Raw genomic sequence first — 25,525 nt, 5'->3', positions numbered from 1 at the left:
TATATATATATATATTTCATCAGTTTTCACAAATCTATTTAAAGCTAAAAGTAATTTAGCTTTTTTTTCTAGATGGCCCTGGTTGATCTCCTTTGCTCTGCTGCCACCTGCTGGCCGTTTGTGTCATAACTACCATTTCTTCAACCGTTCTTTGCAGTTGAGAGGCTGCATCAAAGCCTTCTGTATGCTCTAGCATAAAAAAAAAAAAAAAACGTATAAATACGTCTTTGGGAAACTTAAAACATTAAAAAAAACGTATTTACACGTTATTGGGAGCAAATGAGTTAATGCCTGCATAGTGAAAATGAGTGGAAATGTAGAGATTTACGTCACAAGTCAATTTGTAATTCACGTGCGCCTCTAAAAATGAAGCTGGATACCAGATTTTGGAATATGCCTTCCTGTCTGTTATTCAAAAACCCAATTGTAGATGTCTACATTGTAAAACACTTCACAACATGTGGCAGTTAGTATATGGAGAGTTATTTTTGTAGCGTGCTCACGTATACGCTGGTCTCCAATTGGATGCGCTCCAAGCATCTTTTTATTTTAACAAGCAGAATTAGGCTCAACCTGCAGGTTGCGCGCTTCCCCGTGAATCCTCAATGACTTTTGTGTCTTTGATGCCGACTCTCGAGAGTTTTCCCGCTGTCGGAATCGTCAGCTAATGATCTCCCGTCCTGGCCGGAATGCCGCTTTCATGTGCTGCACGTTTTCATGCTTTTTACGCGTCCCGGCTCCCGACTCGCACGTTCGCTCAGTTGTCGTATAGCGGAGAGCTGCAAAAAAAAAAAAAAAAAAAAAAATGCATCATTTGACGTCTTTTTCCGTCAATGACAGTGAATGAGTTAAACAGGTTAAGCCGCCTGTTTTAATCCATTGCCATTTTGAAATTGTACCACCCTTTGAAAATTGAAATCAAAGTGCCTTCGGGCTCGCATTGCGATTGTCACAGTTCACCAAACCTGGTGAGTTTTCAGTTGTAATTATACTTTGCAGTGTTATTTTCATTGATTGAGAAGACTGTATTTGAATTGAGTGCAGATTTTGATGTGTCAAACATCTGCTGCAGATGAGAAAAATAAATCTCTGTAATCCAATCTGTACCAAACGTGGGGAAATGTTAATCGGATATATTTTTCCCTGCCGGCACGGCCAGTTAATCTGTCTGAAAGGTAGAAGATATTGTTATTATCAAGATAAATCTGCCGTACAACAGTTTGACTGGAGGCAGGTTGTTGCTGATAAATGTTTCTCGCGGCGGTGCGCCGCCGTCGGCTGAAGTTTGATTGACAGCGACGGCGGCGAGCGCCGACAGTCGGACGGCGGTCGAGCCGTCACGAGTGCTGCGCCGCTTGTGTGACGGCGGCCTCACCTGCCAACACGTCAAGGCGCTTTTTGTGCGGCTTGACAGGAAGAGACAGCAGAGCAGTTTTTGGACAAAAAAGCCCTTCAAATACGATCCAAGATTTGAAAAGATGAAATCCAATCTCTGATTGTCAGAAAGTTTTATTTCTATAACATGAAAAATTGAAAACGGTGTTAAAAATAAATTGTGTTTAAACTTTTCAATTCATTTTCCTCATCAAAAGTGATGAAATGGAGAAGAGGCGTACGGTGTTTGTTTGTTTGTTTGTTTGTTTGTTTGTTTCATTGTTTGTTTGTTTGTTTGTTTGTTTGTTTGTGAGCCAGCAGTCTGGTCACTTGCTACTTCGCACAGACTTTCATGTTCTTTGTCCTCCTCAAATTTCACTTTTCATCTCACAATATACAAGAAAATGCAATTTGATTCTAATAGTTTTACAGCAGTTTTTATTTGAAAAATGTTCGATTTTTTTTCTTCCCATGAAAAAATACAAAAAGTATTTACCTGCAAAAAAAACAAAAAAAATGGCGTAAAAAAACACTTAATTCTTGTAAGATTTTTTTTTTGATAAAAAAAAAAAGAGACTATACTTATGATTATAATTCTGTATAGTAGAACTGCTAACATTGAAAAAAAAAAAAAAAGTATGAATTTATTCTTGTAGGCTCAACTTTTATTTCCTTAAAAATTTTATTTTCATTGGAACTTTTTTCAGAAAATGCACCATGATACTTTTTATTAAAAAAAAAAAAAAAAAAAGCGTAATTCTCATCACATTACAACTTTTTTCTTGAAAAAATATGACATTATCCTAGATACAAATATTTATTAAAAAAAAAAATAATTGTCATTTTATGATTGCGATACAAAATAAAACTAAACACCCAGTTTCAAAAGATGAACCAGGATTAAAATCCAGTCAGAATATTTACAGTGCCATATATATATCACCAAATTCTTTGCAATTATATTCTTTGCATTTCGTTCATCCCACAACCACCCCAAGATGGCCCATTGAAGCGAAACAAACGCGGAATGGTGACATGTATTTTTCATATTTAAAAAAAAAAAAAAATTCAAAACATTTGAGAGAGACTTCAAGGTCCACGTGAACAAACGTGAGGTTCCAATTTGAAAGGAAGCTGCTTCTTGTTCTTGTGTCTTTTGTGGGTTGACTTTGGATGCAAAAACGCGCCTTTTCTTGCCCCTCTTGTCAGCGTTGAACGTGATTGTCACATGACATCGCCGCCGCTGCCATGACAACAGCCGCTCGGCCCAGCCAGTCAGCCAGCCGTTTCATTCCCACTCCCATTTGGGCCACCTCAGATGTTGCAAAAAAGATGGCTGGGCGGCAACATTTAATCCTTTGCTGCCCTCGAGGGAAGGCGCCGGGTTCGAAGTGTCTGCTGTTGACAAAAGACAGAGAGAGACTTTTTTTTTTTTTTTTTTTAAGGGGCCATATTACGGAAAATGGAGGCTTTAACGGCTTGTACAGTAAGTGGTTTGACTTTTGCGAATTGGCCTATTAATGGATTATTATTTTTTTTTCTGTCCTCCACTATGTGCACTGCAAAAAAAAGGACAATAGAAAATTTCAGAAAAAATATTGTAAAATAGGAAAATTATTACTCCAAATAAGCAGAATTATCTGCCAAGAAAATGTGACTTAAATTTACCTGTAACATTTTGAAAATAAGAGAATAATATTTTTTTCATTTTTTCAGCCCATATCAACCATAGCGGTCTTGAAAATAAGATTTTTAGACTAAAAACAAGTAATAATGATTTTTTTTTCAAGCTGTAATATATACAACAATTTTCTTAAAATACATAGCATACATATTCAGTGCGTTTTTTTTTCAGTGTGCTGTAAAGGAACTTTGCTCCTCCTGATACGACGAAAGATGCCACAAGAGGGCACCAAAGTCCCAACTTCATTCATTCAGTGCCATTGACGAGTATACTCGTCAATTACGTTTTTCAACAGGAATGGGTGACGGAGGGTCTGATATTGGAAATTAACAAGCTTGGAAACAATTTTATTGACACACAATCACCAGTAGATGGCAACAGTGCACCAGTTTGTGAGTCCACTGGGAGAAACGGCTGCATTCTTATAGCCATACTTTTGTTCTACTGCTGATTATGAAAGAATGGAAAAAGGCAGGATTGTGGTGAAAGGAGAGTGGAGTGGAGAACTTCGCCAGTTTGGGAGGGTTTTGCTTTCTCCCTAATAATACAAGTCGCTAGATTTGATGCTAATCTCTTTTGGGTCATTTCAATTGCAAACATTTCATTGTTTGAGTATCCAAGTCTCATTGTAAGTGAGGATGTTTAGTGTAAACATGATGCGTCTCTTGCAGGCGCGGGGTGGGGGTGAAGGGGCAATTAGAGAGCAGACGAAGGAGGGGAACACGCATTCCGGCCGTCCTGCAGCTTTGACTGGAGGGGGGTGCAATGGAGAGAGAGAGGGAGGGAGGGAGGGAGGAGGCAATTACAAACAGTCCTCCCTCACTCTCTTCATCCCTCATCCCTCCTTCACTTGCACAAGTCCAGCCGGCGTGCGTGGTCAGTCAGTCCGAGGATCATGAATGGAGCTTTAAATGCGCACGAGTCGACTTCGTGACGAAGCTTTGTGGCCGCTCAGACAGTAAGTTGACGAAACTTTTGTGTGTTTGCCGTTGGCACTTTTTTTAGAAGCAGGTTTTGAGTATCTTGTTGCATTTCAACGTGTGCTTCGGGGGGGTCTGTCAGGGGGGTGCCCACATCATGTTGCTACCTGGAGCTGCAAACTTTTGTATGTGTTGTCATTGTAACGATGAAAGTGCTTTTTTTTTTTTTTTTTTTTTGTCATGCTGAAAAGCAAAATGTAAGATTCAAAATTCAAGATTCACAATAAATATTATAATACAGGACTGTCTCAGAAAATGTGCATATTGTGATAAAATCCATTATTTTCTGTAATGCAATTAAATAAGCAAAAATGCCATACATTCTGGATTCATTACAAATCAACGGAAATATTGCAAGCCTTTTATTATTTTTAATATTGCTGATTATGGCTTACAGCTTAAGAAAACTCAAATATCTTATCTCAAAATATTAGAATATTTCCTCAGACCAAGTCAAACAAAATGCCATAATCAGCAATATTAAAACGATACCAGGCTTGCAATATTTCACTTGATTTGTAATGAATCCAGAATGTGTGGCATTTTTGCTTATTTAATTGCATTACAGAAAATTAAAGGACTTTATCACAATATTCAAATTTTCTGAGACAGTCCAGTATATTAAAGGTAACTCTTTCCACAGTGTTAAAATTTCAGCGTAAATTAACTAAAATAAATGAGTTAAAAAAAAATAATACTGGCTAACACTGCACAGTGTTAATAAAATTTAATACAAAAGAGTAAACATGACTCCCATCAGTGTTGATGATTTACTCTTCTCAGGTAGAAAATCAAATCTGCCCCTGCTCACCTTAAATAACTCTGGTAAGTGTTAATTTTACACATTATGTACTTGTCCCTACTCCAAGCTTGCTGCAAAATTCTCTGCATTTCTTTAAAAACAATGCGAAAAAAAGTGTTTTTTCCTTGCTCTAGACTGAGTCACAATAAATCATCATCTCAAATTAATTCATTCGATCCCAGCCATTTTCACAGAAGCAATCCCGTTCGCTCCCGGCTGTTTTACTGCATTTTGACTGATTTTGTAAGGCCCACAGAATTCTGTTCTTTTGCTCTAAAAACATGGAACCTACCAAAAGAAAGATTAGAGTCTCTTCTTTCATCAGGAAAAAAAAAGTATATTTCTGTTTCCATTTTACAGAAATTAGCATTAGAATATAGCTAAGGTTCAGCATTATTCACAACGTTGTAAAAAACACTGGCAAAAAGAGCTTGTTGCAACATGGCCTTGGTTGATATCTTATACTCTTCTGCCACCTGCTGGCCGTTACTGTAATAACCACCATTGCTTCAACCGTTCTCTTCAGTTCAGGTGCTGCATTAAAGCCTTCTGTATACTCTAGCTAGCATAAAAAAAAAAAAAGAACATAGAAATACGTCTTTGTGACACTGGTAATATTTAAAATAGAACATATTTATACGTTTTTGTGAGCAAATGAGTTAATAGGCACAATAAAAAGGCCTCAGACCCTTTTTCAATTTTCTACTTGTCCACCAGATGATGTTACGTTTTTCCCCCCATTCAAAGCATGCAGCAAAATTTCACACCGTTTTCCACCAGGGGTCCTGCTACTGAAAAGATAAGAGGCACGGTTGTAAGTGAATTGCAAATGTGAGGGAAATGGTAAAAAAAAAAAAAAAAAGGGGGGGGTGCATCCTGAAAAGAGGGAGGAAGGTGCATTTGTGTGTGACTGTGGGCGAGGTCTTTTCTTTTTTTAAAGTGTGTGTTTGTTCGTGTGGGGATGGCATTGTGGTCCTTGCATCAGGGCATACAGACACACTCAAATGTTCCAGTCATGTTTTGTTGCCCACAAGTTAACTTTACTCCCTCTCCCATTCAAAGCATGCAGCAAAATGTCATGTCGTAACATTTCATTGTTTTGGGGCAAGCTGTGCCCTGCGACTGAAATGAGAAGTTCGCTAGCAAGTGAACAGCAAATGTTCAAATTAAAGGGCCGCATCCTCAAAGTGGGAGTAGTATGTGTTTATGTGTGAGACTGAGTTAATAAATAAATAAATAAATACATACATAAATAAATAAATACATAAATAAATAAATAAATAAATACATAAATGCGATTGGCTGGCAACCAGTCCAGGGTGTCGCCCGCCTACTGCCCAGAGCCAGCTGAGATAGGCTCCAGCACCCCCCGCTACCCTTGTGAGGAATAAGCGGTCAAGAAAATGGATGGATGGATGGATAATATTAAAATAATGGACGTGCTAAAATGTTTCAGTCACTCTTTGAATTGAATATTTGTCCTCTGTACATTCAAAGCATGCAGCAAAACGTTATATTTGCCTTCTGCAAGGGCGCCTTGCAACTGAAGTATGTTTGCAAGTGAATTTTAAATAGGCTTGATGTGGACAAAGTCAAAGAGAAATCTCACAGGGTGCATTCTGAAGTTGAGGGTGTGTGTGTGCGTGCGTGTGTTAATTAAAATGGGGGTTGAAAAAAATCCCCGTATTGTGTTCCTCCAAAGGCCCCCATGTGTGCCCCCTCCTGTGGTGAGAATTGCTCATCTGTTGTCATAGTCATGGAAATGCTTTGACCAGCTTGCCGCCGTGTGCTCGTCCTCAAGGTTGCTTCTGTCTTTTAGTTTTAAGGACATGGAAAAAAAAAAAAACATCCACATACATGAAAGTCACATGTGCGCTTGTGCAAAAATGAAGTGCTGTCGTTCTCGCGTAATCGCGTTTTAAGTCGAAGCCACAAAGCCGCCATTGTCCGTTTGGGTTTGTCCGGGGTCAGGTGCTCCATTAGCTTGTTAGCACAGCGAGCGCAACAACAAGCACCTGAAAGCCATGTCATGAAATGACTCGTCTCGTTCTCTTCGTTTGGATGGGAAAGATTATTATTTTTTGAAGACATATTGTTCACTGCCGCTAATGTTTCCATTCTTAAACCAGCACCGCATCAAGAAACAGTAAAAGTTTTGCTGCATGCTTTGACTGGGGGCGAAAGTAGCCACTTCTGGTGGACAAATAGGTTGAACTTTAACAAAGGATTAAATTAGTTTAAGTTTAGATATGTAAATGGTTGGCATCAGGCCGAAACACATTAACGGTTTCACATTGCGGTTTGCAAATCAAAACGAGAAATTTTGCGGCAATTGCTCATTTCGGCAATTCGGCAATTGGGCTGACTATTAGTGCGGCTAAACACATTGCCAATTTTGAACCAGTCATCATCACCTCCATCATCATCATCTCGTCATCTGGCGACTAAGATGCACTTCTGACAAGTATCACGAAGGGAATAGACACACAAGGCAGTAATGCTAAATGCTAAGCTAACCTAAGACACGTACGACCGGAGTTAAGTATTCTTTTTTTTTTTTTTTTTTTTTGTCTTGAGCTTTGCTAAAAGACAATAACCCATTCAGATGTACTAAATTTAAACCAAAATTTCAATATGTGTTTGAAATTGTCACACGGGAAATATTTCTAGAAAATAAAATACACTTTGACGCTATTCACAATTTCAATTTAAGAAATAAAAACTTAAAACAACAACTGTTCATTTGTTAGACTCGCCTCTACGTCAAAAAAAATATTGCTGCTCCAAATTACAAATTTGCTGCTCAAATGAAGCTGAGATTAGCATGTCTGCTGTACAAGAACAAAACTAAACTTTGAAATCATATGTTCAAATTTGGTCAATTTTATATTTCTTTCACAAATTTAGGCAGGCTGCTATTGGCCAGTCCAAATGTATTATTATTTTTTTATTATTATTTATTTATTTTACAATTTATTGGGCAAAACAACAAGTTCGAAATGACTTGCTCTCTTTGTCAATGTAGTGTTAATGACTCAGCAAATATTTCAGTAAATGATGTGAAATTTTTGCTACATTCTTGGTAAGCAAATTGAAAACTAATACAGTAATCCGTAACAACATTTTAAAGGATTGCATTAGTTTATTTTAGATAAACGTGGGATTAACACTGATATTCTGAAAGAGACTTTGCTATGTGTTGATTTTTTTTTTTAAGGCTCATTTAAGGACGATAGATGAGTAGCATCCTGTGGCAAATTGGAGCCACGTTAGTTCAAAGCAGCCAAAATGGCTTGAAAACAAAAAGCTGAATGGCACAACATGTCTTAAAGGTGACATTAACATTTATGGCGCTGTTATTGTCCACGGTGAGATTGGACGAACTCGGCTGGATTGATAGCAGCGTTTCCTTTCCTGGCTTGCAGTGCTGGAAGCCTCCCGCAGTGGTCGGCCCTTTTTCCGTTTCCCGGCCTTCTTGTGTAGTCGAGTGTGTCGCGATGCAGCTCGGCGACGCTCGGGTGCACAATGCAACACGGCGGGGAGGCACTCGGGGCGTGTAATGGTGGAGGTGATGCTCAAGGGAAGCGGGGTAAAAACATCTCCGTGTCCAAATAATGCACATCTCCCAACTCGGTGCTGCCGGATGCACTTGATAGCACATTTACGTGACGCGCTGGCGGAACGCATGTCGGTGTCTTCTTTTTTTTTTTTTTTCCTCTTCGGGAACGCTCATCAATATTAAAAGCGCTGATGGAAATGCGCCTCGACGTCGACCCAGATGTGTTTGGGGTGAAGTTTGGTGCGCGTCTTGTCGTTTACTGACCTGGAAGAAAGCGTGCCAGATGAGGGGAAACATTCGGGATGCAGTTTGTATTTATAGTCGTCGCCGTGGGCGGCGAGGGGACTGGTCGCTGCTGGAAGGCCCGAGGATGTTTGTTTGTGACCTAAGAGTGCGCAAAGTTGGCCTTCCTTCAAATATATTACATGCTAGGGATGTAACGATAAAGGCAATATCGTGATATCGTGATATTAAAACTGCCACAATATCGCCGTCGTCATGTTCACAATATTAAAAGGAATACATTTGTTTAAAAAGTAATGTTGATTTCCATTTGTGCAGTTCTAGCGCCCTCTCGTGGCTAGTTTATTAGTGCAATTTAATTTTCATTAGAGATGTTTTGGCCTTCTTTTTTTTGTTTTGCACAAAACACTTCTAACATCCTTCCATAAGTGTAACACAAGTTGGAATGGTGTTCCTCAGGGAAGCTCTTAAAATCCATTAGTTTTCTATAAAAGTTGAATGGTCCTTGTCCTTGTACATCAAGTTAAAGAAAAAAAAAAATCATTAATGAACTTCAACGTCTTAAAGAAAGCCTGAAAGTAGAAGCCCATCCCTATTTTCTTTTTCACGGTTCACGAGTTGTAGGTGTCCCAATACTTTTGTCCATATAGTGTGGCTTCCAGTCTTCCCATGTGATCCTGCGCATTTGTCACCACAAATCTCTTGTTTCATTCAATAATACTACCACAAGGACCCCCCTCCAATAGTGGGACCTCCAACCCACCATCTTCTCTCCCCCACCCGTCGTCACCAGATGGGGCTTCACTAACTGCTGCGCCGCCGCTATGATACTTTCAGTCACCAATCTGTCATCATAAAGCCGTCACGCACATATGCGCAGGGTCGGGGAAATTGTCGGGCGTGTGTGCAGAGCGGGAAAGTGTAAACGTGTGGAATGTGAAGCATGTGAAGACAAGATGAACACATGTTACCAGAAGAGATCATCTTGGAACAAAACACACGGGAACTTTGTCAGATATTGATGATATTACTGTGTTTTTTTTTTTTAAATATTAGATTTAATCTAATGCTGTATCTTCTTAATCTCTTTAAAGTGCTTATTTATACCCCATGTGTACTACCTATTTATTCATGAACAGTCTACCATTCACATCTGCATGTGTTGTACTTACTATAGTGCTCCAATTCGCACCAAAAATCCACATTCGTTATTCGTATTGAAATTAGCCACCGAATGACTGAATCGACTGGAATGGGTTATTCAATGTACTTTTGCCGAATAACATATTAGAATTCAACAAATTAACAAATGAAAAGGTGAATTCACTTTTTTAGTTTAAAAAATAACTTCAATGTCCAGGATCCTGGCCAATTATTCGAAAAAAAAAAAACAAAAACGTTTTTTCTCCTTTGGTCCAATTTTAAATCTAAGTTGTTGCTTGTCTTCTTCTTAGCTAGTGCTATGCTAGTTGTCTCTCAGGTCTGACGTACAAGTTTGAAAGCTCCCTTTTATTTGTTAGCCAGCCAAATATTCTCATTGCTAGGATTCGCGTTAGCCATAGCAAGATGAGTCAGTTTTTGTCTTCTTCTTAGCTAGCGCTATGCTAGTTGTCTCTCAGGTCTGACGTACAAGTTTGAAAGCTCCCTTTTATTTGTTAGCCAGCCAAATATTCTCATTGCTAGGATTCGCGTTAGCCATAGCAAGATGAGTCAGTTTTTGTCTTCTTCTTAGCTAGCGCTATGCTAGTTGTCTCTCAGGTCTGACGTACAAGTTTGAAAGCTCCCTTTTATTTGTTAGCCAGCCAAATATTCTCATCGCTAGGATTCGCGTTAGCCATAGCAAGGTTAGTCAGTTTTTGTCTTCTTCTTCTTAGCTAGCGCTATGCTAGTTGTCTTTCAGGTCTGACGTACAAGTTTGAAAGCTCCCTTTTATTTGTTAGCCAGCCAAATATTCTCATCGCTAGGATTCGCGTTAGCCATAGCAAGGTTAGTCAGTTTTTGTCTTCTTCTTCTTAGCTAGCGCTTTGCTAGTTCTCTCTCAGGTCTGATGTACAAGTTTGAAAGCTCCCTTTTATTTGTTAGCCAGCCAAATATTCTCATTGCTAGGAGTCGCGTTAGCCATAGCAAGGTGAGTCAGTTTTTGTCTTCTTCTTAGCGAGCGCTATGCTAGTTGTCTCTCAGGTCTGACGTACAAGTTTGAAAGCTCCCTTTTATTTGCTAGCCAGCCAAATATTCTCATCGCTAGGATTCGCGTTAGCCATAGCAAGGTTAGTCAGTTTTTGTCTTCTTCTTCTTAGCTAGCGCTTTGCTAGTTCTCTCTCAGGTCTGATGTACAAGTTTGAAAGCTCCCTTTTATTTGTTAGCCAGCCAAATATTCTCATTGCTAGGAGTCGCGTTAGCCATAGCAAGGTGAGTCAGTTTTTGTCTTCTTCTTAGCGAGCGCTATGCTAGTTGTCTCTCAGGTCTGACGTACAAGTTTGAAAGCTCCCTTTTATTTGCTAGCCAGCCAAATATTCTCATCGCTAGGATTCGCGTTAGCCATAGCAAGGTTAGTCAGTTTTTATCTTCTTCTTAGCTAGCGCTATGCTAGTTGTCTCTCAGGTCTGACGTACAAGTTTGAAAGCTCCCTTTTATTTGTTAGCCAGCCAAATATTCTCATTGCTAGGATTCTCGTGAAGGTTAGTCAGTTTGACGTTCCAGTTATAATGTGTATTACTCATGTCAATTTGTCACGACGCTACTGACTATTCTTGTCGCTTCTTGTCCCACTGACTTCTGCATAATAGTATTTATTACCTTTCTACAGTTTCCACTAGTCTGCCACTGCTCGTTCTACTAATTTTGCTGCTGTAAATCCAGAAAATCCCTTTTGTGTTAGCATTAAAGGTTTGTTCTATTCTATTGATTAGTGCATAGACCAAAATGCCAACCCTGACGCAGGTGCATCCATCAAGTGCTCGATAATAATATCTAGTGGGGATGAAAGCACACAAACGAACGGGACATTAACAAACAACGCTCCTTCCCATCAACGTACAAGTCAAACGACCCCCCATGGCCCATTCCCACCACCTCCACCTTTTGTCCGGAAAACGCTCAGCGGCTGGCTTGCACTCAGCAATTAACAGCTGTTTAGGGACTTCAAAGCGTGTCAATGAGGAGCTAAAGACCCGCAAGAAGCAGGATGTGCTCGGGTCACACCTTTGCTGAGTGCTGCCACGCCATGGGGGGGGGGGCTTTCTCAGGAAGGATAAATACTGGCCCCCGACGTGGTCGTTTTCCAGTCAGAGTAGTGCTCACGCTGTACGTTTGTTTAGCTGCGTGAAAGGTGAGAATGTTACAAGCGTTGATGCTGAAGTTATTTTGCGACAAAAGATGGCAAATGGCTTCATAACGGCGTCACACTTACTCAAAGGAGCAACTGTTTAAACTATTAGCAACTGGTAGAGTGTAATAAAAACAATTCTCAAAAGTTACTTTGAACATTGTCCATGTGCTACCATGGGGTGGGCAAAGTGGTTCTTTAATCTGGCCGACCAAGTATGTGGTGCCGTCCCTCCATTGTGGGTTCTGGGTTCACAATCCTGCTATTTCATTGATTTAAAAAAAAATAAAAATATTATTTTTACTGCCTCCTGCTTATTTGGGCTGTAATTCCACTATTGACCACTAGATGGTGGAACACCACTTGCTTTTACAAGGTATAAATTTGCCTATTTTTTGGTGTGATTATTGCATGTTAATCCTGCATTTTATGCCTACATAAATTTATTGCTGTAAGTTAATTTCATAATATACATAGCACAATTATTGATGTATATTTTTAGATGATTAGAAAAGTTCATTTGTTTGGGAAAAAACAAACAAACAATTTGTGTATTGTAAACACGTAGAGTATTTCTGTATTTCTTTTTTATTGTTTTTTTCCATATTCAAAACATCAGTCAAACAATTAGAATCCTTTTTTTAACATCATCTTATTAAATAATTGACAAATAAATACAATAGATGTTTATTTAGATCAGTCCTATATTGCAGAACAAAAGATCGTTACAAAAGTAGTTGTATTTTTTTTGAACTCATCTGTTCAAATATGATATTCTTTCCTTGTTAAACTTTGACTAGAATATCATCGTGGTAAAAATACCACTTTATTCTCATGAGTATATAAATTTTCATCCTAAGAAAATGTATCTTTCTTCATTTGTATTTTTGTATTATACCTTTTTTCCCCTCTAAAAATATGAAGTAATCATCTGTAATTCGGCAACTTTTCAATTTCTGTGAATTTAATGGCCATTACAAGCGGTCTTTGGAAAACCGTCACCGCCTTTCAGGCATCCCTCGCCCCAAAATGATTGTGTGCTGGACAAACTTGGCCGGAGAGTAAGAACGAGTGTCGACATCAACAGAAGCTACGACGGCATGTTTCAACAACGCCAGCTGCTTCACATTCAAGTCCTCGCTTGAATTATTGTATACAGTTAGCCACCCGTTGCACATTTGAACCTCAAGCTTGCCATTTTGAAGGGTACATATTATAACCTTTTAACTGCTTGTATAGGAATAAGTGAGTCCCTGGAGCGAATTGAATTTCTCTGACTGTGACTTAGCAACTATAAGCTGGGTTGAAGATCCACCAATTTCAAGCGCTTCTTCAAAAGCACCATCATGACTCAGCCAAAAGGCAAGTAGAGCTGCGGTGGACACAGCTTTACCGGAAAATTTGTCCCAATGTTTGGCAAAATTGTCAATGTGAGTCTATTTGTGTTTGTCGATCACTGCATCGATGGACAAAGTGTAATTCAGTGGCTTGGTGATGAGGGGAAATACAACCAAAGCTTATGGCTGGCTTTACAGGACAATAGTGACTTCACCGACTTCCTCTAGCACAATTTAGTATGTTTTAAGCATATTTCTAATGTACAGTTGATATTCAGCACTATGCAAATACTTGGTATCATTCAGCCGGACGTGGGCTGGCACCCTGCTTTGCTAGGCTAACTACGTCCTATTACTCAAAGCCACCTGAGCCTCTCATGCCAGGTCAGACGGCTCAACAGCGTCCCAGAAATCAATGGTGAAGGAAATCCCATCAGCTCGCTTGTTTGTCTTGTTAAAGTAAGAGTAGTAAATCTTTGGCTGTGGAATAACGGCTTAGCAATATGTTGATGCGACACCGCGGCTTGTAATGGGAAGAACGTTGTCCAAAGGTCACCTGCTGTGCTAGATTAGATATTAGCAGGACCAGCCAGGAAACCTGTCTTTTAACATTAGCGCTAATGCTAATGTTCACAGCCGTCCGCAGTTCTCCTACAAACCCCGTTGAACAATAAAAGGATTTCGACATTGTATTTGAGACGAGATGTAGTGAAGACATTTTTGTTGAGGTTAGCACTCAAGCTAGTGTCCGGAGCGGTCTGTAGTGCGTTTGCATACTAAAAGGATCAAGCATGTGATATAAGGGTTTGTTTAGCTAATGTTAGCGCTGATGCTACTTTTCAAAACTGTCTGCAGTGCTTTTACAAAGGATCAGATGCTGTTTTTAAAACAAGATACTGACATAAAGACTGTTTCTCAATATGAAGAAGGCAGCGTACGGTCATGAGAACTTGTCAAGTCTTTTAAGAATGAACATGAGAACATTCTTACTAAGAATGCGAGTCTCTTTGTAAATTGACAAAATACATTTAGGCATATTTTCCTTTGCAAATATCCAAAGTTCTAAACGATGAATCTTTTGGTTTAAGCTAGCTGACCACAACAACCGCATCCGGGCATTTTGTGCGTTCTTTGTTTAGTCGTACTTTCGACTGGAACAGGACTTGCGCCGCGGCAGAAGGCATTTCACGAGATCACCAGGACGTCACGCAAATTGAGAAATGGTATATGTCTTTAAGATATAATATTGTCATAAATATACTTGGCACTAAAACCAGCGCTAATGCTACAATGTCAACAATGCAAATCTGTTGTAGGCTAATTTTACAAACAATGAGCATGTGCATTCAAGATCCTATTTCAACAATGAAATGTACGTCCTTAATTGTCCATTTAGATGATCAGACCGTCAATTACATTTCACTGTTCATTGATGTTGGGAAAACTCTCGAGTAAAACAAAAACAAACAACAAAAACCCAAAACAAAATTAAACAAATACAATTCTGATGCTTTTTTAATGGGGGCAGATTTGATTGCGTTCAGGGGTTATTTTTGGGGCTAGGCTGGTTAGAATTTCTATGATCCAGCAGCCTTTGGGATGAGGTCTGCAGTGCTCAATGCGGAACCTTTTATTTTGAAGGAGTGCCAAGAACTTAACGTTCCTCAGATACTACCTAAATGGTTTGACACCAAATGTGAGAACAAAACAGTTTTTTATAAACCCTAGTTTAAAATGTATGCATGTTTTTTTTTGGACCCAGGGTGAGATCTGATTCATCCCATATGAAATCTTTTGACCCATGACGTCACGTCACATACGGTTACATACATGCATGTCCAAAAAAAAAAAAAAAATGCATTTTGGCCTGTTGCGCTCTATCTTACTTGGTAAACGCGGTTACAAAAATTAAAAATAACCAAGTATGCATGGTTTCAACGACCACAGTGTATCCCACTAGGCATCCTGGTTGCTTTTCCAAAAATGTTTTCCAGTTTGGAGTGTCTTTGCAGGATATTTCACGTGGGTCTGCAGTGCAGATTGAGAAAGTACGAAAAAGTGTTGTCAAGATTTTTACACTTGGGCTCAAAATCGACTTCCCTTGGACATATTTAACATTTGAAGGGTCCGATGAGGTAGTTGTCGTTAGCGAGGAAATCGGAGGAGCATCTTCACTCCCCACCGCCAACCTTTCAAGTAGCCATGTTATTATCTCCACACGGTGTGGAGTGTTCAGATTACAGGCTTGTGTGTTGCAGCTTGTCACTAGTCGGTTCGCTACATTCTTGCCTCTCGCCACTGAAGTGAGCCTCACTCACTCCTGCTATGATTTGAAGAGCGTGTACGTTGTGTTTGTTACAGTCAGAGTATGTCCACGTATATGTCATCTTGACAGCTTGCGTCCTTTGGGGCTTCTTCCAAAACAGCGAGCCGGCGTAGGCTGCTCGTGCTCCGACAGGCCCGAATGTTTGTCAAATATCAGGTGCGCTTTAATAACAAAGGGGTCCCAAATGTTCCCTGACGCATATTTCAGGGATGACGGCGGGGACGCTGGCAAATTGCGATGCGCGACTGTCACGCAGATCACGACTGCTAATTCCAGTGCTGTTTGTACTGAAACGAGACAAACTGGACTAGAAAGTGGGTTAATGAAGGGAAAAAAATGCATGAAATTGGGTATCTTCGGATCGGAATCGGGTGTCTTCCAAACGGAGATAAAAAATCTGTATCGTAAATGCACACATGGGTTATACTCCACTGTCCACTGTAGTCATTTATGGATCCAAAGTTGGGTAAAAAAAAAACAATTATGAGCTAAAAATGGATTGGCCACAAAAAAGTTTTTTTTTTGTTTGTTTGGGTTTTTTTTACAAAAAATATAACCAAACAAAAAAAAAACAACTAAGTTGTAACCCAATTTTAGTTAAAAATTGGACAGATCCGTTACTTGGGTAAATTTGACCCCACCCCATTTTTTTTTTTTTTTTTTTTGTTAAAAAAAAAAAATGGGGTGGGGCCAAATTTACCCAAGTAGATAATAATAATAATAATAACAAAACAAAAAAAGGTTATTTTGATACAAAAAATCAAAAATTAGGTCGTGTTAAAATTGTATTTGACTTTTTTTTTTATTTTTTATTTATTTTTGTAAATGGTTTGCACCTTGATTGGTAAATGTATGGATCATAATGTACCTCTTTTTTCTCTCTCTCTCTTTTTGCTGGATCTGTTCCACTATCTAGGATTTCCTGAGCCAAACTTTCTCTCGACTCTTCCATGAAACCCTTCCATCTTTATGTGCGGCGTAAACGTGACGGCATTTGTAGCTCTCAGTCATGAAGTGATGAGTTGGCCTTTTTCTCTCATCTGATTTCCCCTCCTGAATGTCACAGCCAATCAGCTGTGGGCTGACGAGAAAGGTTAGCCGTCCTTGGGCATCAAACATTGAACACTGCGGTGCAAGCAAAAGGTGATGAGCGAGCAGAATGAAGGGAAAGGGCGCCAACAAAAGGTAGAGGGAAAAAAACGGGGTCAATAGCAGTTTACGTAACGCCCCCCCCTTTCGCCCCCCTCAGCCAACCCCTTTCTCGTGAGTGCATGCGGCAGCCAGCAGAGGGTTGGGCTCCCACTCGCCCGTCCTGCCTTCACATCGCGATTGGCGCGCACCCCCAAGCGGGCTGTCCTCAAAGAGGATGGGTGCACACATTTGGAGGAAGGGTCAGTTAATTTCTTGTCCCATCTGTTGAGGCTCCCAGGACACTTTTTTTTTTTTTTTTTTTTTGCAGCCTTGCGGCAGGTAGCTCCATTATGGAGTCCACTCATCACATCCTCCAGTTGTCGAGTGCTTGTTGGATGTTGGCAGAGGGGGATCACTTCACCTCTGTAAAAATAACGCATGTTCATGTTGCGGTTTATGGGCCAAGCAGGGCACTTGGGGAGTTCATACAGCTCCTTTCATCCATGTGAGCAACTCTCAAAAAGCTTTTATGACTGCTCTGTTGAGTTTTAAATATAGCCGAGAAGAATTCATGCTGACAATTTGTGCGGTGCGTTTGGTATGAATGAAGTATAGCGTGGATGACGTATGCACGCAAACTTTTTCATTAGCACTTTTGATTAGCACACAAAACTTTTCAGTTGTTTTGCAGCTTTTGCCAAGACTGCAGTAATCGTGCGTCGACATTCAAATTGACGTCCGTCTTTATAGCGAATGGGGAAAGGGCGAAGTGACCCCCTCAGGTCAAGGTACCACTCACCTAGATTTAAGTCGATGTTTCATCAAAGGAGTTGTGAAAATATTTTATTAAGGTTGAAAAGTTCCTTAGTGCTACTTTAAAGTAAAGCATTTAATAAATATTTGTGTATGACATTCAGAATATTTGTTCATTTGTTCACCCCCATTTAAATTCTGAAAGTAATTAATTGATTAGAAAAAGAGGATGATGAGCTGTGCTCTTCAAATTAGGCGGGCAAAGAATGATGATTAAAAAGTCTTTTTATTTAAGCAATTAATCGTGATTAACTCATTCACTCCCAGCCATTTTGACAGAAGCAATCCCGTTCGCTCCCGGCTGTTTTACTGGATTTTGATTTTGCAAAGCCCACAGAATATTGTGTTCTATTGCTATAAAAGCATGGAACCTATCAAAAGAAAGATTAAAGTCTCTTCTTTCAAAAAAGTATGTTTCTGTTTCCATTTTGCAATTAGCAATTAGCATTAGAAGAGAGCTAAGTTTAATCAGTTTTCACAAATCTATTTAAAATTGTAAGTAATTAAGCTTTTTTTCTACATAGCCCTGGTTGATCTCCTTTGCTCTGCTGCCACCTGCTGGCCGTTTGTGTAATAACTACCATTTCTGCAACAGTTCTTTGCAGTTGAGAGGCTGCATCAAAGCCTTCTGTATGCTCTAGCATAAATACAACAACGTTAACAACAAAAAAAACGTGTAAATACGTCTTTGGGACACTTAAAATATTTACAAAAACGTATTTACACATTATTGGGAGCAAATGAGTTAATCAAAATTCTAAAATGTGATTAATCTGATGTAAACACCAATGTTTTTGGTCTTCTCTTTAACAGATCTACAGATTGTACCAAGGACAGAATTTGATGTTTGGTTGATGAGCACCATGCCCGAGAAGTGGCGTCCGTCTTGCAGGTAGGCCAACCCCAGCACTCCTCATTTGACACGTCAGCATTCTTCACGACTCTTGATCTCCTTCAGCAGCTGAATCATGGGAAATGCGGAGAGCCAGCACGGGGAGCATGCCTTCTTCGGGACGGAACGTGGCTACTTGTCACGGAAGCATATGTCTCGCTCCCTTCGCATCTCCAACAAGCAGTCGCGGCGCTGTCGCCACGCTTCATCGGGCAAGATAGAGCACAGGAACTCCGAGGCCAGCACGCGCTCCAGCAGCACGCCCAGCATCCCGCAGTCTTTGGCCGAAAATGGTCTGGAGCCCTTCAACGAGACCAACATCCTGCCGGACTTTGGAAGCCCCATTTGGGTGGACCGCGTGGCCATGAACCTCCGGCCCATGTCCTTCCACCACGACCTGGCCAGCCCCGCGGCGCACGGCAACACCATGCTCATCACCCTTCCGGGACCCACTGCGGACGAGGTGCAGGATGAGGACATGTACGCCGGCGAGGTGACGTACCTCCAGGACCGCTCCAAGGAGGCGGCCGGTTTCAAGAAGAAGCGATCCAAGTCGGCGGACACGTGGAGAGACGACAGTCTGGACTTCTCCCTGTCGGACCTCAGCCAGGACCACCTGACCAGCACGGAGGAGATGGTAACTCCTTGCGCCGAGCGGGACTTGATGGACTGCGAAGGTCCGCTGCAGTCCAGCCCCGCCGACTCCACAGACCGGGCCAACTCCTTCGACGAGCTTTACAGCCAGAGGACCCCCGGTTGCAGGCAAGCCCACGGCCGCTACGCCAAGTGGCACGATGGCAAGCGGGTCGCCGGCGAGGGCGAAGACGAGAAGATGATCTCTGAGGAGGACGGCAACACGTACAGCGCCTTCACGCTGCCGTGCAGACGCTCGCATTGCCTCTCTGAAGGCCCGTGCGGACCCCAGGCCGCCATGAGTGCCAGCATGCAGGGCAGGAGGGCGCAGACCATCCAGGTAACGAACGTCTTCATTCTGTGCATTCATGTTCTGGAAAAGTTCTTACAGTTGAACCCTGCATGAAATTGCTTATTTGCATGCTTTTTTGGGAGAAACTAAACTTTACACTACGATTATCAGCCGGGCCGATTATCGGTGCCAATATTAGCACAAATACCGGCATCAGCCTTGTTACCAATTTGAAGGCCGATCAAGCTGGTATCTCACTGAGCGGCGAATGCTTGCGAATGTAGTGAATTTACGGTTTTCATCAGTATTTGTAAGATGTTCACAGACAGCTTTTATTTGTCGCAAAGACATTTCCAACATATTCCGACAATTTTTCACTCTGAAGTTCTTTTGAAACGTTTTGCGAACCCAGAAGAAAACCCCAAATGAGCTACATTCGCATGCATTTGTCGTACAGTGACTACGTTTACATCCAGTCCATATTCGGGTTAAGGTCAGAATTCTCGTTTGTGAAACAATCGAGGTTTGGTAAGTCGTTCACATGCATGGCGGACAGAGTTACTCTCGTTTACGCGGTCGTTTGTGTTCGGTTGGAATTTCCCGTTCGGACTGTGATGCGCATACAACGTAATTACGTAAATAACGTCATTTTCCCCTTTTAACTTACGACGTTCAATAAAAGACGTAGTCGCGATGGGGTCCTCGACCATCCAATCACAAAATAATACATGTTTGTTTTCGTAGATTTTCAAGGTGCTTTTTTTTTTTTTTTTTTTTTTTAAATAAATAAAAAAAATAAAAAATAAAAAATAAAAATAAAATAAATAAAATAAAATAAAAATAAAAAAATAAAAAAATGAAAAAAAATAAAAAAAAGATTTTCAAGGTGCTTTACTGCCCAGTGTCAGAAAGTTTCAACTCAAAGGCTTCCACTTTGAATCCAGTTTTCAAATCAGGCCTCGTTTGTTGTTGCGTAAACAAAAACGACACAATCTGTACCCCCTTACTTGCGTGGTTAGTGTAAACGTCCCCGAAGTGGCGCCATCTTGACTGGAGTATGAAATCGGGTCTAGGATCCGAATGCAACCTGGTGGCAACGCAAACAAGACCTTGTATCCCCACCCGGCACCCCCCCACATCTCATTTATTCCTTCTTTTCATTGTGTTTCCTCCGCTGCATAAGCTGCACAATCAGATTAACAGTCCGAGGAAAGCTCCCATTTTCCCCGCTGCTTGTTTTTCTTGGTCCAGAAGAGAGACGTAGGGGGGGGCGGTGAGTTTAAAGTCACTCCCCGTTTGAAATGTTTTGCCTTTTGTCATGCTAATGAGCGGAGGCCCGTGGAAGAGTGTCACAGTAAAAATACTGTGCATGGTGGCCTTGTCACTGCTAGGCAGCCACCCCCCCTTTTAAAGCCCTACTGAATGGAACTCCACAGCGCATGATTGGATCACGTGATGGGACGGCGATGCCGAGTTCTGCGTTCCCCCCCGCTTCCATCTCCCAGGAGCCTTTGGCCATGTGTGTAGGAGCACGGGTGGTGGTGGTGGTGGTGGGGGGGTCAGACGCGGTGGTGCCACAACGAGGGCAGCCTGCACTTGAACAACAGCGGTGGTCCCGTTTACAACAGAAACTTTTTGTGCCAGGCGACTTGTTTTTGCAACTCTGAGAACGCTCGATTTCTGAGACGGGGTCAGGTCTAGTTAGTCCTTGGATGTGAATGCTAGGTGAGGTAAAATTACCTAGCCTTCAACATTCTGCCTGGATAAAAAAAAAAAAGGGAGGGTTGGAGTCAGGAAGGACGTAAAAATGCCTATGCCAAATTTTTACCAAAAAAGTTGACCTTGAATAGGGAAAAACCTGGAAGAAAAAAAATAAGGATCTGATCGAGTGGAATGTGATGAAGTGTCCGTGGTCATCATGCCGTCTCACCCGTCACGGGCCCCACAGGACGTCACTGCCGGCGAAGGCAGCGAGTACGAGGACAGCGGCATCGACGGGGTGACGGCCGAGGCCGAATCCCGCCGCTACAAGACCATGTCGGCCTCCTTCTCCGTATGCTCGGCGGCCGCCGGCAGCGATAGCGGGAGCAGCAACGGCGGCTGCGCCGGAAGCGGCGGCGGGGGGATGGCCGACTCTTCCCAGGGCGTCTACGAGAACTTCCGGCAAGAGTTGGCGATGAGCTCGTGCCAGACGGAGAGTTTGGAGGAGGTGCTGAGCGACGAGCAGAGCACCATGAGCTCCGCCTACCATTCGGACGCGCTGCTGGGCGTGGGCGCGCAGGGGACGGTGCGCAAGGCGGGGAGGCTGGCCGTCAAGAACTTCCTGGTGCACAAGAAGAGCAAGAAGGTGGAGTCGGCCGCCAGACGCAAGTGGAAAAGCTACTGGGTGTCCCTCAAAGGTTTGTGATACATTCACTTCAAAACACTACAAACCATCAAGTCACACGTACTTCCAGGTGGCAAAAACTCCACTGCACCACGAGAAAACACATTTGCGAAAACAGGGTCATTAGCTTGACTGATGTTTTTAGTCGTCTTTTCTGTCTGTGAAATGTCAGTTGAAAAGATGTTTGGTGATCTGAATTGCTTGGAAGGGAGACAGAACGCTGGCCATGACTTATTTACTGCCTGTTCAATAGAAATGGATCTTTGACGTCTTTATCCGTCAATGGCAGTGAATGAGTTAATATATATTTCAACTAAGTCAAAAATAAATGGGATGGAAATTCAGACATATAGTAGTTAACATAACTATTGAGGAACTGGCTAATTGAAGGAACCCAGGAATGACAAATATTGGCATTTAATTGATAGTTTGTAACTTACTAGTATTTAAAAAAAAAAAACATACCCCTGAAAAATGAGACAGTCGTGATTTTAGGGTTGTTTTGTGTCAGTGGTCTTAATAACGTCCATTTTTGAAGGGATTCCTTCAACAATGTTCACTCTTAAGCAGAAACGAGGTGAGCCTCATGCTCATTTCCTGATGAAACTTGAAGAATCAACCGAAACAAAACTGATCATTTCGGTGATTCTGAGTTCTGAATATGTGCTTTGGTTGCACTACCGGTGGTCATGTGCTTCTAGCTGCTAATGTAGCCGAAGCTAGCGGGACAAAAACTGACTTCTTTTTTTTTCTTTTTTTCTTTTTTTTTTCAGGTTAGCAGTTAGTTTGAGCAGCAGTTAGCTTACAACCATTAGCATGAGCTATACTGGCTACCTCTTAAAGGCTACTCCTTACCCTGGCCGTTCAGTTTTTCTTTTCTCGACGTAAAAGCATGTAAGTTGTAAATCTAAGAGAATCTCAATCTAAGAGAAGAAAGTTAAGCACCCCGGTTTCTAATTGAACGTTTCTGTAGAGGCTTATTGTTGAGATATTTTCAGAGGTTGAAGTGGGCATAAGTAGAGTGAGATGTCCGCATAAATTTTGGTGCTGATTGAGTGCAGTTTTTGGACATTATGATCGATGCATGTTCAGTGATTTAGACTGTACAAAACTTGTCTAGTTCCTCCGCTGACTTCACACCAAGATTTGGGGGCAGTCCATATCGCAGAGGTTAACTTTTGTCATTGTATTCAGTTCAAGTCAGCGGTAGTCACTTTCTGCCAACTGAAGTACTCTATTGTTTACAAACATTATGAAAAGTTTGATCTGAAAATTGCATATACCGTCTTCGCCTGCTACTGTGGAACAAACACCCACTGCAATAAATCAGGTTTCTTCTTTTTTTTTTTTTTTTTTTTCTGCCAAGCTGCACTTCTCACATTCGGCCCCTGGAGAGCGGAATGAAACTTCTTTCATGATCACTCCTCTCCACTTTCAAAGCAATCGTATAATCAATTTCTCTGGCCTCCCTCGCTCAGGCTGCACTCTGTTCTTCTACGAGACGGACGGCCGCTCGGGAATCGACAACAGCAGCGTCCCCAAGTACGCCATCTGGGCGGACAACAGCATCGTGCAGGCCGTGCCCGAGCACCCCAAAAAAGACTTTGTGTTCTGCCTCAGCAACTCGCTGGGCGACGCCTTCTTGTTCCAGGTAAGAGAGTTGACAGTTCATCATGAACTTCAGACCTTACACCACTAGATGGCGGTAGCCAGTGATATCAAACCCTACAGATAAGCTTTTACTTAGACTTAGACTTAGACTTGACTTTATTGATCCCTTTGGGATGGCTCCCTCTGGGAAATTTACATGTCCAGCAGCAATGAGAACAGATAATAAAATAAAAAATAATTCAATCAATCAATCAATAAGGTTATTACACCAGAGATTGAATTAATAATAATAGTAATAATAAAGAATAAAAATTCAATCAATCAATAAATAAGGTTATTACACCAGAGATTGAATTAATAATAATAGTAATAAAAATAAAATAAAAAACAAAAATTAAATCAATCAATAAATAAGGTTATTACACCAGAGATTGAAATTAATAATAATAGTAATAAAAATAAAATAAAAATTCAATCAATCAATAAATAAGGTTATTACACCAGAGATTGAATTAATAATAATAGTAATAAAAATTCAATCAATAAAAAAAAAATAAGGTTATTACACCAGAGATTGAATTAATAATAATAATAAAAATAAAATAAAAAAATAAAAATTTAATCAATCAATAAATAAGGTTATTACACCAGAGATTGAATTAATAATAATAAAATAAAAATTCAATCAATCAATAAATAAGGTTATTACACCAGAGATTGAATTAATAATAATAGTAATAAAAATATAATGAAAAAATAAAAATTCAATCAATCAAAAAATAAGGTTATTACACCAGAGATTGAATTAATAATAATAGTAATAAAAATAAAATAAAAATTCAATCAATCAAGAAATAAGGTTATTACACCAGAGATTGAATTAATAATAATAATAATAAAAATAAAATAAAAAATTCAAACAATCAATAAATTAGGTTACTGCACCAGAGAGTGAATTAATAATAATAATAATAATAATAAATAAAAATTAAATCAATCAATAAATAAGGTTATTACACCAGAGATTGAATTAATAATAATAGTAATAAAAATAAAATAAAAATTCAATCAATCAATAAATAAGGTTATTACACCGGAGATTGAATTAAATAAACGCTGACGTTTTTTTGTTTTTTTTTCTCCGCGCAGACGTGCAGCCAGACGGAGCTGGAGAACTGGATCACGGCCATCCACTCGGCGTGCGCCACCGCCGTCGCCAGACAGCACCGGCGCGAGGACACGGTGCGCCTGGTGCGCGCCGAGATCAAGAAGCTGGAGCAGAAGATCGACATGGACGAGAAGATGAAGAAGATGGGCGACATGCAGCTGGCGGCCGTCAGCGACGCCAAGAAAAGGAAGACAATCCTGGATCAGGTACGTCTGAGTCCGCGTGTATTTAATTCCGATGAGGACAGGATCATTCCGGCTGTTACTGTTGCATTTATTTTCCGAAAAAAGAAGCAAACTATTTGTTGAAATGTCCTAAAAAGAAAACGGTGGTGATGTTACCCTTTCCGAAAAAGAAGACAAACTCTTGATGGTTTGCTTTCCTAAAAGGGAAAAGCTATTGATGATTTGCTTAGCTAAAAAGAAGACACAAATGTTTTTTCCACATTCCTAAAAAGAAGACAAGCTGCTGATGTTTCACTTTCCCAACAAAGAAGAAACGATCTTGATGTTGTACTTTCCTAAAAAGAAGACTACCAATTGAGGTAAAACTTTCTGGAAAAGGAGTCAAGGTCAAGTTCAAGGTCAAGGTGAGCTTTATTAGAATTAAGAATTAAGCTGTTAAAGTAAAAAAAACAAAAAACTACTTCAATAAATTTAGTTTGGTACAAAAGTATTTAATAGTATACAATTAATATTTCAAATAATTAGATTTTAAACTTAAAAAAAATAATAATTTTGTGTTTTTTTTTTTATTAACGTATTTAAACATTTTCTTGTTTTATACCCAAAAATATAAGATCGTTTGAATAATTGTGATTGCAAATATTACTGAAATAATCGGGGTTAATATATATATTTTTAATAATCTTTTTTCTTTTTTTCTTTTCTTTTATTTATTTTTAATTTTTTTTTAATAACGATCAGTAAAATCATGACGTCTGCCTCCATATACGTTACATGACGTCAC

General features: G+C 40.3%; 1 protein-coding gene across 5 annotated transcripts in view; it reads left to right on the top strand.

The window, feature by feature from the left end:
- The window catches only part of LOC144033273 (rho guanine nucleotide exchange factor TIAM1-like), a 55,564-nt gene that overhangs the window by 5,774 nt on the left and 24,265 nt on the right, over positions 1–25,525 (top strand). For 2 of the 5 annotated variants that reach the window (XR_013287916.1, XM_077541283.1), the window contains exons 2-6: positions 18,388–18,466; positions 18,533–19,439; positions 21,340–21,790; positions 23,256–23,428; positions 24,538–24,762. Coding sequence is in view for 4 of the 5 variants with exons in the window: in XM_077541283.1 (XP_077397409.1) it covers positions 18,543–19,439; positions 21,340–21,790; positions 23,256–23,428; positions 24,538–24,762 (1,746 nt within the window). In the remaining variant the exon portion in view is untranslated. Of the gene's footprint in view, positions 1–3,916; positions 4,017–18,387; positions 18,467–18,532; positions 19,440–21,339; positions 21,791–23,255; positions 23,429–24,537; positions 24,763–25,525 lie in introns of those variants that run through there. The other 3 variants (XM_077541286.1, XM_077541285.1, XM_077541284.1) reach the window with 3 other exon arrangements.

Source organism: Festucalex cinctus, chromosome 13, assembly GCF_051991245.1.
Source record: "Festucalex cinctus isolate MCC-2025b chromosome 13, RoL_Fcin_1.0, whole genome shotgun sequence".
NCBI classification, from domain to species: Eukaryota; Metazoa; Chordata; class Actinopteri; order Syngnathiformes; family Syngnathidae; genus Festucalex; species Festucalex cinctus.
This window is presented reverse-complemented; position numbering and strand designations above follow the sequence as displayed.